Raw genomic sequence first — 16,333 nt, forward strand, 5'->3', positions numbered from 1 at the left:
TACTTTTTCTGTGTAAAGGTACCATCTGAAAATACATCTTTCGCTTCATTAATCCACTGATTGGTGTCTATTCCTGTAACAAGAAATCCTGCCATGTCCAACTATTACAAATATATAGCAGGGGTATCTCAAACCAATGTCAGATATTTAGAGGTAGCAAATTGGTATATCATAAACTATAAAACATAACCTTTAATGATTCCTTAAAAACCATGCATCAAATCTAGACAAACATGTGCCAAAGTGCAATTGTGTAGTGCTCTATTTAAAAACAAACCGTTATGTACTTTATGAGGTACCATATGGCCCTAGACATTATCGTATTTCTTGTCCAAATATTTATAAACCTGGACTCTCCGACCATATGGGCCTTATACATATATATTCATATGCCAAAGGGCCTTTATGTCATCAGAATTATTACTTGTTAGACATATACTCAGCCCGTATACACATAGCATATCGTGTGTACAGCACCGGTCAAATGCATAAACATAAAATCACCTCATCAGCAATTTATATCTATTTATGATACCACTGTAGAAACTAAGACCGCTGTACTTATCTTTGGACGCCTCTATAAATAACGGATGATCAGGTAAGGTCCATCTGAAAACCCCAGAATCATGACCCGATCTCCAGAATTGTCACCCAACGCGTTTCATCAATGTCTGACTCATCAGGGGTATTGTGACATCTTTTTCTGGCGCATAGCTCGCCCATTGTGAGATAGCTGCCTTTTATAAATCGCGGCATACCGCGGCTTATTGCCGTTTCCGGTTGCCCCGTTCAGTACTTCCGGTTTGCGCATGACGCCGGCATCTGCTCAGGCACCTTGCCCCACTTCCTGGGTTTTCCTAAACAGGCGCCGCGCGTCATGTTGGGACAGGAACCGACCCTACCCTGCCCCACTTCCTGGGCGTAACCGGGCCTGTCGGTCTGCATATCAAAATATTGCGTGATTGGTCTAAGCAGTCACCTGACCATCACGTACCATTAGGAGCCGCTCACTTTGTTTTACTACATCAATCTAATAGTGCGGCTTCATTTACTCAATCACAAAATGTTGATTGCGTCCCCCTATCATTATTTATACGGGATCTGAATTATTAAGTCATTTTATGATTGCATAGGCGTTATGAATCAGTACAAAACGCCAACACCCATATTATGGACATTGTCAAGGATTATCTTGTGAATAAAAACAAATTCTTTACACCCCATCGTAGGGAAAGAAACAGAAAAAAGAAAATGAAAAATAATCAGGGTACCATCTGCAAATTATGTATAATGTGGAGTTTGTTCAATTATTTTGTTGCATGCATAATAGGGGATACCACCAACCTCCATGTATCTGTAGGAATTATAGAAAGGGTGCCCACTAAGTCTGGCCCTAAATGTCCCTAACTGACTGTTCCCTACCTCACGCGGAGGTTGGCACCCTAAATTCCTGCGCAATGGCGCCCCCACTCCTCGTCGGCTCTCCCTGAGCTAAAAAGCCCTATTAAAACTCCCTACAAGAAGGAAGAAAAGGATAGTGTCTCATTAAGTCCTTTGGGATATACAGATTGTAATGAGAAAATCCAATATGCTTCTCTTTGGAGTATACGTTTATCCCAATCACCTCCTCTTGGATTTTGGGGGACCTTTTCTATGCCCATGAAACTGACCGCCTTCACATCACCCTTATGTCTTTGATTGACATGAGTGGCTACCGGTGTATCACGTTTAAGAATTATATCTCTATGGTGTTCACCTACCCTCACCCTCAACTCCCTCTTGGTCTTGCCGATGTATTCAAGGCCACAACTACAGGTGATTTTATATACCACTCCTATTGATCTGCAATTAATGAATTGACCAATACGATAGATCTTTCCTGTGACATTGCTCTGAAATTCTTTACTTTGGTGAATAGAGGTACAATATTTACAGCTACCACATCTGTAACAGCCTTTCGGCTGTGTACCTAACCATGTTGGGCTGTATGAGGTTCTCTGGGTATAATGGCTGCGGACCAACCTATCCCTCAAGGAGCGGCCCCTCCTAAATGTAATTTGTGGATTATCCGAGATCAAGCCTCCAAGATCTTTGTCCATACATAGAATTGGCCAATGTCGGTTCATAATGGTTCTCAGCTCATTTGCCCCATTGGAAAAAGTGGTGATGAACCTTATGATATTGTCTTCATTGGTTTGCTGTTTGGGTATAAGTAGTTCTTTTCTTTCCTTCTCTACCGTAGATTTATAAGCCCCTTTAAGAATGTCATCTGGGTATCCTCGTTCATGAAAACGAGATCTAAGGTCATCTGCTTGTCTCTTAAAGTCTCTCTGATCAGTACAGTTCCTTTTCATGCGTAGGTACTGGCCTTTAGGAATACCTTTTTTCAAGGGGACTGGATGACTGGATTCCCATCTTAGAAGGGAGTTCGTAGAGGTAGGTTTCCTGTATGTTTCTGTAACTATACGGCCATTTTCTCCCCTCTTAATGACTATGTCCAGGAAGGGTAGTCTATTCACACTAACCTCACATGTGAAGCTAAGACCAATATCATTTATATTAAGATCTTTCACAAAGGTTCTAAAACTGTTCTCATCACCTCTCCAAATAACAAATACGTCGTCGATGTAGCGGAGCCATAGCACTATTTTGTCCTCCGCCACATCAACCTGCTCACCAAAAACGACATTTTCCTCCCACCAGCCCAGGAGCAAATTAGCGTACGATGGCGCACAGGGATTGCCCATCGCAGTGCCCCTGAGCTGATGGAAGAACCTGCCATCAAAAAGAAAAAAATTTTTTGTGAGACAGAATTCCAAGGCTTGCATAACAAACAGGTTATGTCTCTTACATTGGACGCCCCTTGTCTTTAGGAAATAGTCCGCAGCCATCAGACCTTTATCATGGGGAATGGATGAGTACAAGGCTTCTACATCTATTGAACCCAATATCATATCGGTGTCCAATTCGATGTGGTCGAGTTTCAATAAAAGGTCGGTGGTATCCCTTGTATAGGAACTAAGTGATGTAACAAATGGTCTTAGAATTTTGTCTACATATATACCCAGATTTTGGGTTAGACTTCCTATACCCGATATAATCGGTCGGCCTTTCAAGGGCGAAAGGCCTTTATGAATCTTAGGCAGAGCATAGAATGTTGCCACAGTCGGGTGTTGTGGAATCAAAAATTCTCTCTCATTTTTATCAATGAGTTTTGCTTGGAGGGCCCCATTCACCAACTTCTTAAGATCATTCAAGAAAGTGTTAGTGGGGTTATGTTCCATTCTTTCATATCCCATAGATCTATCTAACAATGAGTAGCACATGGTTTTATATTGTGCTACATCCATCAATACTATATTTCCCCCTTTATCTGCGGGCTTCACTATTATAGTATCGTCTCTCTCTAGCTCCAGAAGCCCATCCATCTCAGACTTGGTAAGGTTATGGAATCGTCTTTTTTTCCCATTATCCAATTCCTTGATATCTCTAGATACCAGGTTGGCAAATATGTCAAGGGCCCCTATATCGTTGCTAATAGGTGGCATTTGTTTGCTCTTATTTTTTAATTGTGTGAATGGTCCCTCACCCAAATCGTTGGGATTCATATCCCCCAAATTGAACAAAAATCTCACATCATTAAGTAGGTCTCCCTCTATACCCAATTCAGTGCAGCTTTTTTTATCCATATTTATGAAATGTTTTTTCCACTTAAGTTTACGAATGAAGAGCTGTAAATCCTTAATCGTTTCAAAACATTCAAGATCTGATGTTGGGACAAAAGACATCCCCTTACTGAGAACCGCCATCTGTTCTTTACTTAGGGATTTCGAGGAAAGGTTAATTATATGATTGTCTATACGGGGTTCCTGCCGTTGAACCTGTTTCTTAATGAGTAGCTTGTGTCTAAAAAATGATCCCTCTGTGGGGAACCTCGACCAGATCCTCTCCCCGCACGTAGACTCCCCCTTCCCCTTACTCTCCCTCTTCCAGGTTTGTACCTCGTTTCTGAATCAGAAAACTCAGCCTCTGAAGATGATATATCTGTCTCCTGCGATCTGTTGGTTTTTCCGTAATACACTGAATATGCTTTATTATCCCTGAATTCTTGTAAATCCCGGATAAAATATTTATGCTTCCTTTCTTTCAGATGATATTGAAATTTTTCTATAATGTTTTGTAGACTAGATTCTTTCACCGTAAACTCGGCCTCTGCAGAAAATTTCTTCGTAACCTCTATCTGCACTCCTCACCTCCCACCAATCACACATGTGCCCAGCACTCCTCACCTCCTACCAGTCATACATGTGCCCTGCACTCCTCACCTCCCACCAGTCACACATGTGCCCTGCATTCCTCACCTCCTACCAGTCACACATGTGCCCTGCACTCCTCACCTCCTACCAGTCACACATGTGCCCTGCACTCCTCACCTCCTACCAGTCATACATGTGCCCTGCACTCCTCACCTCCTACCAGTCACACAGGTGCCTTGCACTCCTCACCTCCTACCAATCATATATATGCCCTGCACTCCTCACCTCCTACCAGTCACACAGGTGCCCTGCACTCCTCACCTCCTACCAGTCACACATGTGCCCTGCACTCCTCACCTCCTACCAGTCACACATGTGCCCTGCACTCCTCACCTCCTACCAGTCACACATGTGCCCTGCACTCCTCACCGCCCACCAATCACACATGTGCCCAGCACTCCTCACCTCCTACCAGTCACACATGTGCCCTGCACTCCTCACTGCCCACCAATCACACATGTGCCCAGCACTCCTCACCTCCTACCAGTCATACATGTGCCCTGCAATCCTCACCTCCTACCAGTCATACATGTGCCCTGCATTCCTCACCTCCTACAAGTCATACATGTGCCCTGCACTCCTCACCTCTCACCAATCACACATGTGCCCAGCACTCCTCACCTCCTACCAGTCATACATGTGTCCTGCACTCCTCACCTCCTACCAGTCACACATGTGCCCTGCACTCCTCACCTCCTACCAGTCACACATGTGCCCTGCACTCCTCACCTCCTACCAGTCACACATGTGCCCTGCACTCCTCACCTCCTACCAGTCATACATGTGCCCTGCACTCCTCACCTCCCACCAATCACACATGTGCCCAGCACTCCTCACCTCCTACCAGTCATACATGTGCCCTGCACTCCTCACCTCCTACCAGTCACACATGTGCCCTGCATTCCTCACCTCCTACCAGTCACACATGTGCCCCGCACTCCTCACCTCCTACCAGTCACACATGTGCCCTGCACTCCTCACCTCCTACCAGTCACACATGTGCCCTGCACTCCTCACCTCCTACCAGTCACACATGTGCCCTGCACTCCTCACCGCCCACCAATCACACATGTGCCCAGCACTCCTCACCTCCTACCAGTCACACATGTGCCCTGCACTCCTCACTGCCCACCAATCACACATGTGCCCAGCACTCCTCACCTCCTACCAGTCATACATGTGCCCTGCACTCCTCACCTCCTACCAGTCATACATGTGCCCTGCATTCCTCACCTCCTACAAGTCATACATGTGCCCTGCACTCCTCACCTCTCACCAATCACACATGTGCCCAGCACTCCTCACCTCCTACCAGTCACACATGTGCCCTGCACTCCTCACCTCCCACCAATCACACATGTGCCAAGCACTCCTCACCTCCTACCAGTCATACATGTGCCCTGCACTCCTCACCTCCTACCAGTCACACATGTGCCCTGCACTCCTCACCTCCCACCAATCACACATGTGCCCAGCACTCCTCACCTCCTACCAGTCATACATGTGCCCTGCACTCCTCACCTCCTACCAGTCACACATGTGCCCTGCACTCCTCACCTTCGACCAGTCACACATGTGCCCCGCACTCCTTACCTCCTACCAGTCACACAGGTGCCTTGCACTCCTCACCTTCTACCAGTCACACATATGCCCTGCACTCCTCACCTCCTACCAGTCACACAGGTGCCTTGCACTCCTCACCTCCTACCAGTCATACATGTGCCCCGCACTCCTCACCTTCTACCAGTCACACAGGTGCCCTGCACTCCTCACCTCCTACCAGTCACACATGTGCCCAGCACTCCTCACCTCCTACCAGTCATACATGTGTCCTGCACTCCTCACCTCCCACCAATCACACATGTGCCCTGCACTCCTCACCTCCCACCAATCACACATGTGCCCAGCACTCCTCACCTCCTACCAGTCACACATGTGCCCTGCACTCCTCACCTCCTACCAGTCACACATGTGCCCAGCACTCCTCACCTCCTACCAGTCACACACCCTGCACTCCTCACCTCCTACCAGTCATACATGTGCCCCGCACTCCTCACCTCCTACCAGTCACACATGTGCCCCGCACTCCTCACCTCCCACCAATCACACATGTGCCCCACACTCCTCACCTCCTACCAGTCACACATGTGCCCAGCACTCCTCACCTCCCACCAATCACACATGTGCCCCGCACTCCTTATCTCCTACCAGTCACACATGTGCCCCACACTCCTCACCTCCTACCAGTCACACATGTGCCCTGCACTCCTTATCTCCTACCAGTCACACATGTGCCCCACACTCCTCACCTCCTACCAGTCACACATGTGCCCAGCACTCCTCACCTCCTACCAGTCACACATGTGCCCTGCACTCCTCACCTCCTACCAGTCACACATGTGCCCTGCACTCCTCACCTCCTACCAGTCATACATGTGCCCTGCACTCCTCACCTCCTACCAGTCATACATGTGCCCTGCACTCCTCACCTCCTACCAGTCATGCATGTGCCCTGCACTCCTCACCTCCTACCAGTCATACATGTACCCTGCACTCCTCACCTCCTACCAGTCATACATGTGCCCCGCACTCCTCACCTCCTACCAATCATACATGTGCCCCACACTCCTCACCTCCTACCAATCATACATGTGCCCCGCACTCCTCACCTTCTACCAGTCACACATGTGCCCCGCACTCCTCACCTCCTACCAATCATACATGTGCCTTGCACTCCTCACCTCCTACCAATCATACATGTGCCTTGCACTCCTCACCTCCTACCAATCATACATGTGCCTTGCACTCCTCACATCCTACAAGTCACACATGTGCCCTGCACTCCTCACCTCCTACCAGTCACACATGTGCCCAGCACTCCTCACCTCCTACCAGTCATACATTTGCCCTGCACTCCTCACCTCCCACCAATCATACATGTGCCCAACACTCCTCACCTCCTACCAGTCACACATGTGCCCCGCACTCCTCACCTCCTACCAGTCACACATGTGCTCCGCACTCCTCACCTCCTACCAGTCACACATGTGCCCCGCACTCCTCACCTCCCACCAATCACACATGTACCCCGCACTCCTCACCTTCTACCAGTCACACATGTGCCCCGCACTCCTCACCTCCTACCAATCATACATGTGCCTTGCACTCCTCACCTCCTACCAATCATACATGTGCCTTGAACTCCTCACCTCCTACCAATCATACATGTGCCCCGCACTCCTCACATCCTACAAGTCACACATGTGCCCTGCACTCCTCACCTCCTACCAGTCACACATGTGCCCTGCACTCCTCACCTCCTACCAGTCACACATGTGCCCAGCACTCCTCACCTCCTACCAGTCATACATGTGCCCTGCACTCCTCACCTCCCACCAATCACACATGTGCCTTGCACTCCTCACCTTCTACCAGTCACACATGTGCCCCGCACTCCTCACCTTCTACCAATCACACATGTGCCCCGCACTCCTCACCTTCTACCAATCACACATGTGCCCCGCACTCCTCACCTTCTACCAATCACACATGTGCCCCTCACTCCTCACCTCCTACCAGTCATACATATGCCCCGCACTCCTCACCTCCCACCAATCACACATGTGCCCCTCACTCCTCACCTCCTACCAGTCACACATGTGCCCCGCACTCCTCACCTCCTACCAATCACACATGTGCCCTGCACTCCTCACCTCCTACCAGTCATACATGTGTCCTGAACTCCTCACCTCCTACCAGTCACACATGTGCCCTGCACTCCTCACCTCCCACCAATCACACATGTGCCCCTCACTCCTCACCTTCTACCAATCACACATGTGCCCCGCACTCCTCACCTTCTACCAGTCACACATGTGCCCCGCACTCCTCACCTTCTACCAATCACACATGTGCCCCGCACTCCTCACCTTCTACCAGTCACACATGTGCCCCTCACTCCTCACCTCCTACCAGTCACACATGTGCCCTGCACTCCTCACCTCCTACCAGTCACACATGTGCCCTGCACTCCTCACCTCCTACCAGTCACACATGTGCCCAGCACTCCTCACCTCCTACCAATCACACATGTGTCCTGCACTCCTCACCTTCTACCAATCACACATGTGCCCTGCACTCCTCACCTCCTACCAGTCATACATGTGTCCTGCACTCCTCACATTGTACCAATCACACATGTGCCCCGCACTCCTCACCTCCTACCAGTCACACATGTGCCCCGCACTCCTCACCTCCTACCAGTCACACATGTGCCCCGCACTCCTCACCTCCTACCAGTCATACATGTGTCCTGCACTCCTCACATTGTACCAATCACACATGTGCCCAGCACTCCTCACCTCCTACCAGTCACACATGTGCCCCGCACTCCTCACCTCCTACCAGTCACACATGTGCCCCGCACTCCTCACCTCCTACCAGTCACACATGTGCCCTGCACTCCTCACCTCCTACCAGTCATACATGTGTCCTGCACTCCTCACATTGTACCAATCACACATGTGCCCAGCACTCCTCACCTCCTACCAGTCACACATGTGCCCCGCACTCCTCACCTCCTACCAGTCACACATGTGCCCCGCACTCCTCACCTCCTACCAGTCACACATGTGCCCTGCACTCCTCACCTCCTACCAGTCATACATGTGTCCTGCACTCCTCACATTGTACCAATCACACATGTGCCCCGCACTCCTCACCTTCTACCAGTCACACATGTGCCCCGCACTCCTCACCTTCTACCAATCACACATGTGCCCTGCACTCCTCACCTTCTACCAGTCACACATGTGCCCTGCACTCCTCACCTTCTACCAGTCACACATGTGCCCTGCACTCCTCACCTCCTACCAGTCACATATGTGCCCTGCACTCCTCACCTCCTATCAGTCACATACAGTATGTGTCCCGCACTTCTCACTTCCTACTATGTTCTTCATGTCTCATTAGTCACACACAATCCAATCTTTGTCCATCCCATCATCTCCTCCATTCTATCTTCCATACATTGTACAGTGAGCCTATACTTACCTTCTCCTTTTAGGGTGTAGTACTTCGTTTTGCAGTGGTATATGGCCGTTGCCCTGTAGGTGGTGAGTGTGAATTTAACGTCACCGTTAATTATTCGTTCAGGATCTCCACAATTCACAGCTGAAAAGAGGACGGGGTCAGTGCCCTACTGTTCTAGTACGTGCTAATGGTATATTCTACTATGAGTAACACAGTTTTTGGAAGTTTATGGAATTGTTACTTACGCTGACATTTCAGGTTGGCATTTGACCAGGTCCCATCTGCTTGGCATTTTGCTCTGAATGATGGCAGACGCTTCTGATGAGAGATTAGGAGCAGGAGACTTAATGGGTAATATGGCATTACATAAAGCAGACACGAAGATGATCTCAGTGGAGCTGACATGGGGTACAGTCTCTAGGTGGGTAACTGCCTTTGGGAACCATAATAATGGGTAGCTACCATTCAGAAAATCCATTAAGGACCCTTTCACCTTCCCCAGGGAGCTAATGTATTAATCGTAGTTATTACACTTCCCAAAATTCACACAAGACTCCAGAAAAAAACCCCATCAGGGTCTAGTCTGGGATCTGCATTTACTTTGGGGTCCATATCTATTTTTGGGATCTGATCTGGGGTTTGTATTTATTTTGGAATCTGGTTTGGGGGTCTACATTTATTTTAGGGTCTGATCTGGAGTTTTCATTTTGGGTCTCTATTTATTCTAAGATCTGTAGTCTGTATTTTGGATTCTTCTCGGGGGTCTGAATTTTTTTTTTTGTAAATTCTTTATTTTCAAAATTTAAACATCACCATTAAACACAACACCAGTTCTCAGATACATCCGGCGAAATATTAATTAGGGGTTGGTTTAGGGCGAGGAGGGAGGAAAAAATAAGGGAAAGCAGGCGGGGGAGAGAAGGGAAAAGGAAGGGAAGAGGAGAAAGGGTACATAATCATAAACAGTATCAACAACATTAACAAAATGTGGCTGGCGGCATGAGCACAAGCATTTAATAGGTGCACTTCTGAAAATAACATAACACATGAGGGCTTTCTAATTAGAACAGTGAAGTCAGGAACACTAGTACAGAAGCTATCGGGTCAAGGTAAACTTTAGGGACACTATATTTTCTCTTAAGGAGGACTGTCTTCTAAATATCTAGTCCACGGGGCCCAAGTCAACACATAAGATCTATGATTAAAAGTCTCCCAGCTAGACAGCTCCTCCAAACGAGCGATTTGATTTATTTTAACGTTCCATTCTCCCAACGTGGGGGGGGCTACATCTTTCCAATGAGCAACTATTACCTGTCTCGCTGCGCTCAACATCAATGGAAGAAGGCCATGTTTTTTTGGTAAAAAATCCTTCGACGGACATGTGAGAAGAGCTTCCGTAGCTTTAAGATTAACCTTTATTAATTGTAACTTTTTAAGAACTAATTCAACTCCATCCCAAAAACTTCTCAATCTAGGACAGTCCCAGAATATATGTAAGTGATGTCCTCTAGAATTAAGGCATCGCCAGCAAGCATCATTATCCGCTAGACCCATCTGAAATAACTTTGTTGGAGTTAAATGCCACCTAGTTAATATTTTATAAGAGTTCTCCTGCAGGAGTACACACCTGGAAAAGCCCCGAGCATTTGACAGCATTTTAGATATTTGGTCTTCTGTAAACATGGTATTGAGTTCCATTTCCCAAGAGTATATAAACGAGGGTTTGAAATGCATATTCGGAGAGATAAGTTGTGAATAAATGTGAGATAAAATTTTTAGTCGTGGAGGTGGAAGTTTAAACATAATATCCAACCAGGACCAATTGGATTTGGACGGAAATATCTGTCTAAACTGTAAAAGTGTACGGCTAATGTGTTGTTTTTGAAGAAAATTTTTTGGTTGAGTCAATGCATCTGTTGGCCAAACCCCTCCCTGCAGGATTCTGTTGCCATAAAAGCCATTCAACGTTTCTCTAGGAAGGTTAGACCATAAATTATATGGGTCCTGAAAATCTAACTCCAACAGATAAGGTATTGAGCCGATCGGTGTCAACGTCGAGGGAAAAGTGTCCACCGGGAGCTCTTCCATCACCAATCTTTTAATACGTAATGTAGTTGAAGTTACCTCGTCTAACCTAAGAGTGGTTGGCGGTTTAGCTTTACACTGTGTTCCAAATTATTATGCAAATGATATTTTTCTCTGATTTTCCTAAATAGTCGGTACAAATGACAGTCATTCTAATAAAAGTCATCACCCGTTAGAGTATACATCAAATTTTATTGAAGAAACCTCCCAATGATAGCAGTATAATCCTCAAAATGAATAAAAACTCAAATTGCACTGTTCCAAATTATTAGGCACAGTAGAATTTCTAAACATTTGATCTGTTTTAAAGAACTGAAAATGTTCATTTGTGGAATTTGCAGCATTAGGAGGTCACATTCACTGAACAAAAAAGCTATTTAACGCCAAAACATCCTAACAGGCCAAGTTACATGCTATCATAGGAACCCTTCTGTGACATCACCTTCACAATTCTTGCATCCATTGAACTTGGGAGTTTTTGGAGAGTTTCTGCTTGGATTTCTTTGCATGAAGTCGGAATAGCCTCCCAGAGTTGCTGTTTTGATGTGAACTGCCTCCCACCCTCATAGATCTTTTGCTTGATGATACTCCAAAGGTTCTCTATAGGGTTGAGGTCAGGGGAAGATGGTGGCCACACCATGAGTTTATCTCCTTTTATGCCTATAGCAGTCAATGACTCAGAGGTATTCTTTGCAGCATGAGATGGTGCATTGTCATGCATGAAGAGGATTTTGCTCCTGAAGGTACATTTCCGCTTTTTATACCATGGAAGACAGCTGTCAGTCAGAAACTCTATATACAGTACTTTGCAGAGGTCATTTTCACACCTTCAGGAACCTTAAAGAGCCCTACCAGCTGTTTCCCCATGATTCCGGCCCAAAACATGACTCCTCCACCTCCTTGCTGAAGTCGCAGCCTTGTTGGGACATAGTGGCCATCCACCAACAATCCATCTGGACCATCCAGGGTTGCTCGACACTCATCAGTAAACAAGACTGTATGAAAAATAGTCTTCATGTATGTCTGGACCCACTGCTACAATTTCTGCTTGTGAACACTTTTTAGGGGTGGCCGAATAGTAGGTTTATGCACCACAGCAAGCCTTTGAAGGATCCTACACCATGAGGTTCGAGGGACTCCAGAGGCACCAGCAGCTTTAAATATCTGTTTTCTGGTTTGTAATGGCTTTTTAGCAGCTGCTCTCTTAATCCGATGAACTTGCCTGGCAGAAACCTTCCTCATTCTGCCTTTATCAGCACAAACATGTCTGTGCTCAGAATCAACCACAAATCTCTTAACAGTACGATGGTCACGTTTAAATTTTTGGGAAATATCTAATGTTTTCATCTCTTGACCAAGGCATTGCACTATTTGATGCTTTTCAGCAGCAGAGAGATCCTTTTTCTTTCCTAAATTCCTTGAAACCTGTGCCCTGCTTAATAATGTGGAACATCATTCTTAAGTAGTTTTCCTTTAATTGGGCGCACCTGGTAAACTAATTATCACAGGAATTTGAGATTGATTTCAGTGATCCAAAGAGCCCTGATACACAATACCATCTATGAGTTTATTTGAAAAACAAAAAATTACATCTTTATGACACTTAAATCCAATTTGCATAATAATTTGGAACGCAGTGTAGTCCAGAGATACGGTAAACCCCTCAGGCCCAATAGAGCCCAGTCAACACTATCCCCCTCCCCACTCTCAGCACAGGACACCACCTTTAACCATCTAGTGAGATGAATAGCCCTATAGTATAAAAGGGGGTCCGGGACCCCTAATCCTCCAGAGGAGATAGGGTAAGAAAGAAACTTATATGGCAACCTAGCTGTTTTTGATTTCCAAATAAATTTTCCAATTTGGGATTTTAACACTCCGAAAAAGGTCAGGGGTATCTGAATCGGAACCATGTTCATGGTATACAATATAATAGGCATTATATATGCCTTGAACACATTAATGTGACCCATCCAAGATAAAGTAGGTAGGTTGTATTTTTGCATCAGATTTTTGACCTTTTGGATTAAAGGAATGAAGTTACTTTGAAATAAGTTGGCGGGATCTCTAGTTATTGTTATTCCCAAATATCTAATAGAGTTGGTAGCCCAAGAGAATGGAGTCTGCGTGCGAATGGTGGAGATCTGAGAGTGGGGGAGAACAACGCTTAACACTTCAGATTTTGTTAAATTAATTCTGAAATTAGAGAGGAGGCCAAATTGATGAAAAGCTTGAAGGATGATTGGGAATGCCTGGGACGGGTTGGAAATAAGGAAAAGCAGATCATCTGCGAAAGCTAAAGTTTTAAATGACCTCCGACCCACCGACAACCCCTCTATGCGTTGATCCTGTCTGATACTTTGTATCAAAGTTTCTATAACTAAAATGAACAAGGATGGCGATAAGGGGCATCCCTGCCTAGTCCCGTTATTAATCCCAAAACTGTTTGACAGGGTGCCGTTAATCCTGACCCTGGCCGTCGGTTGAGAATAAAGTGAGAGAACTGCTGTTATATATTGAGGGGGAAAGCCAAACTTGATCATTACTTGTTCCAGGAACCTCCAGCTCACTCTGTCAAAAGCCTTCTCGGCGTCCGTCGACAGGAGCACTAGAGGAACATCACGGGTCTTAGCAAACATTATGGACTGAATGGCTTTTGTAGAGTTATCTTTCCCTTCCCTGCCTCTCACAAAGCCCGCTTGATCAGCATGAATTAGTTTGGGTAAAAAATTGCTTATTCTGCCCGCTAATATTTTAGCCCACAATTTAATGTCTGCATTAAGCAGTGATATTGGTCTGTAGCGAGCGCACAAATTGGGGTCTTTACCTTCTTTCGGGAGGACTGTAATGTAAGCCTCTAAGGATTGTTTAGGGGGGAGTTGGCCCTCTAAATAGGAATTAAACAAGTCCACCAGTTGAGGTAATAACGGTTTTATAAACTTTTTGTAATAAATAATGGGGAGACCATCTGGGCCGGGTGCCTTTCCATTCGGAATGGTAGAAAGAGTATCTAGAATTTCTTGGGGAGTAACTGGGGCGGTCAGCAGGGATTGGCCCTCAAGAGTTATTTTAGGGAGATTTAGTGGGGTCAGGAATTCTTTGATTTTTACTAAAGCTATGGCTGGCTCTTGCATGCTTTCTGGTATATTTAAATTGTATAAACTCTCATAAAAGGTTCTAAACTCCCTGGCAATATCTGCGGTCTCAAAAATTGAAGAGCCATCTAAAGCCCTGAGTTGTCTAATAAACGTCTTGTCTTGTTGTTTCTTAAGTAGGGATGTCATAAGCTTACTACTTTTATTGCCATGAAGATAGAACCTCTGTTTACTTCTCATATAAGTTTTGGCCGATTGGATATTCAGAAGGTTTTTTAGTGAATTTCTCAGATCTGTCAGTTCAGATAATATCGTGTTTACTTGGGATCTCTTATGCAGTCTCTCAAAGGAATTGATTTGATGTAGGCTAGACACAACCTGTTTCGTTCTTTCTTTTTTGAGATAGGAGCCTAAGGCTATAAGTTCCCCTCTTATTACTGCTTTATGCGACTCCCATACCATGGACAAGGGCGGGCCTGAGTGTAAATTAGTTTGGAAAAAGAAATCAAGAGTGCTTGTCAGTTTTGCAATATGGGAATCAGAGTCCAGCAATGTCTCATTTAGTGACCATGACCCAGCTGGCCGTGGTAGGGTTGTTATGTCTATGTCGAGAAAAATGGGAGCGTGGTCTGAGAGAGAAATGATATCTATATTCGCACTTTTAACGAGTGGGAGATCAGCTGTACGTGTCAATAAGTAATCAATTCTATGATAGCTATTATTCGGATGGGAATAAAATGTATAATCTCTCCCCGAAGGAAAAAGTGTTCTCCAAGGATCTATCAAATGCAATTTTTGTAAAGAAAGATGTAATTTTCGCAGCGCCCTTTGAGAAAGAGCCGACCTGCCCGTCGAAGTGTCTAAAGCTGGATTCAAAGATACATTAAAATCCCCTCCCACCAACAGCAAACCTTCTGTAAAGAGTTCTAGAGTATTCATTGTTTTGCACAGCCAACCTATCTGATTCCTATTTGGAGCATACAAATTACACAGGGTAATCTTAGTGTTAGCCAAAAGACCCTTAATTATAACGTATCTGCCTTCTGAATCTGATAGATAATCACTCAAAACAAAATGAACATTTTTTTTATAGCAATGCTCACTCCACTAGACGCCGAACCGCCCGCACTGTGATACCAGGTCGGGTAACGAGATCTAGACATATCTGGGACTCTCCCTTTCTTAAAATGTGTCTCCTGCAGGAAAACTATACTAGATTTCTTTGAATACAGAAGATTCATTACCTGGCTTCTCTTACACGGGGAACGTAAGCCCTTTACATTATACGAGGCCACTGTCATAGTGGCGAGGTTCACCTTATCACCCATAGCTCAATAAGAGAAGCAAAAAGAAAAAAGATGTATATGTGTCCTCTGCCATCAAACCACAAAAATTAAAAAAATACAAAGAAATGAAAAAAAAAAGAAAAAACCTAAAAATATATAACAAGAACCAACTACCTGTCTGTAGCAGAGGCAGGGGGACAAACATGCCTCCCATAACAGAACAGGAGATAACATTTCTGACACACGAGTGGCACATGGTAACTTATACGGCAATTAAATGACATCAGTAACACATAAGCAAGTATCAATCCTAGCAAGCTAAAGTGATTTGGAACATATCAGAGTGAAGTGAAGTTTCTAACTCCAGGGGTAATAAAATGCAACCGGAAGAAACACAAGAAAGCTCAGGGGGGTATCTCTTTCCCCGTTCCAGATTTCCCTCTTTTAGGAGTCGAGCGTTTCTTTCCTAAGGCCCAGTCACCCTGTCCTCCAGCATAAGCATAGACAGGGGGAGGCGTGC

The 16,333-nt window shown here is 45.7% G+C and overlaps 1 protein-coding gene across 1 annotated transcript in view; it reads right to left on the reverse strand.

Annotated features, from left to right (window-relative positions):
• LOC141056254 (complement C1s subcomponent-like) overlaps positions 1–16,333 on the reverse strand; it is a 51,067-nt gene that overhangs the window by 21,211 nt on the left and 13,523 nt on the right. Inside the window, exons 8-9 of the mRNA XM_073552988.1 lie at positions 9,593–9,665; positions 9,369–9,488 (exon numbers count right to left, since the gene is read on the reverse strand). Of these exons, the coding sequence (XP_073409089.1) occupies positions 9,369–9,488; positions 9,593–9,665 (193 nt within the window). The remainder of the gene's footprint in view (positions 1–9,368; positions 9,489–9,592; positions 9,666–16,333) is intronic.

Source organism: Dendrobates tinctorius, unplaced genomic scaffold (genome assembly GCF_039654945.1).
Source record: "Dendrobates tinctorius isolate UK_male_01 unplaced genomic scaffold, ASM3965494v1 ptg000196l, whole genome shotgun sequence".
In the NCBI taxonomy this organism is placed as follows: Eukaryota; Metazoa; Chordata; class Amphibia; order Anura; family Dendrobatidae; genus Dendrobates; species Dendrobates tinctorius.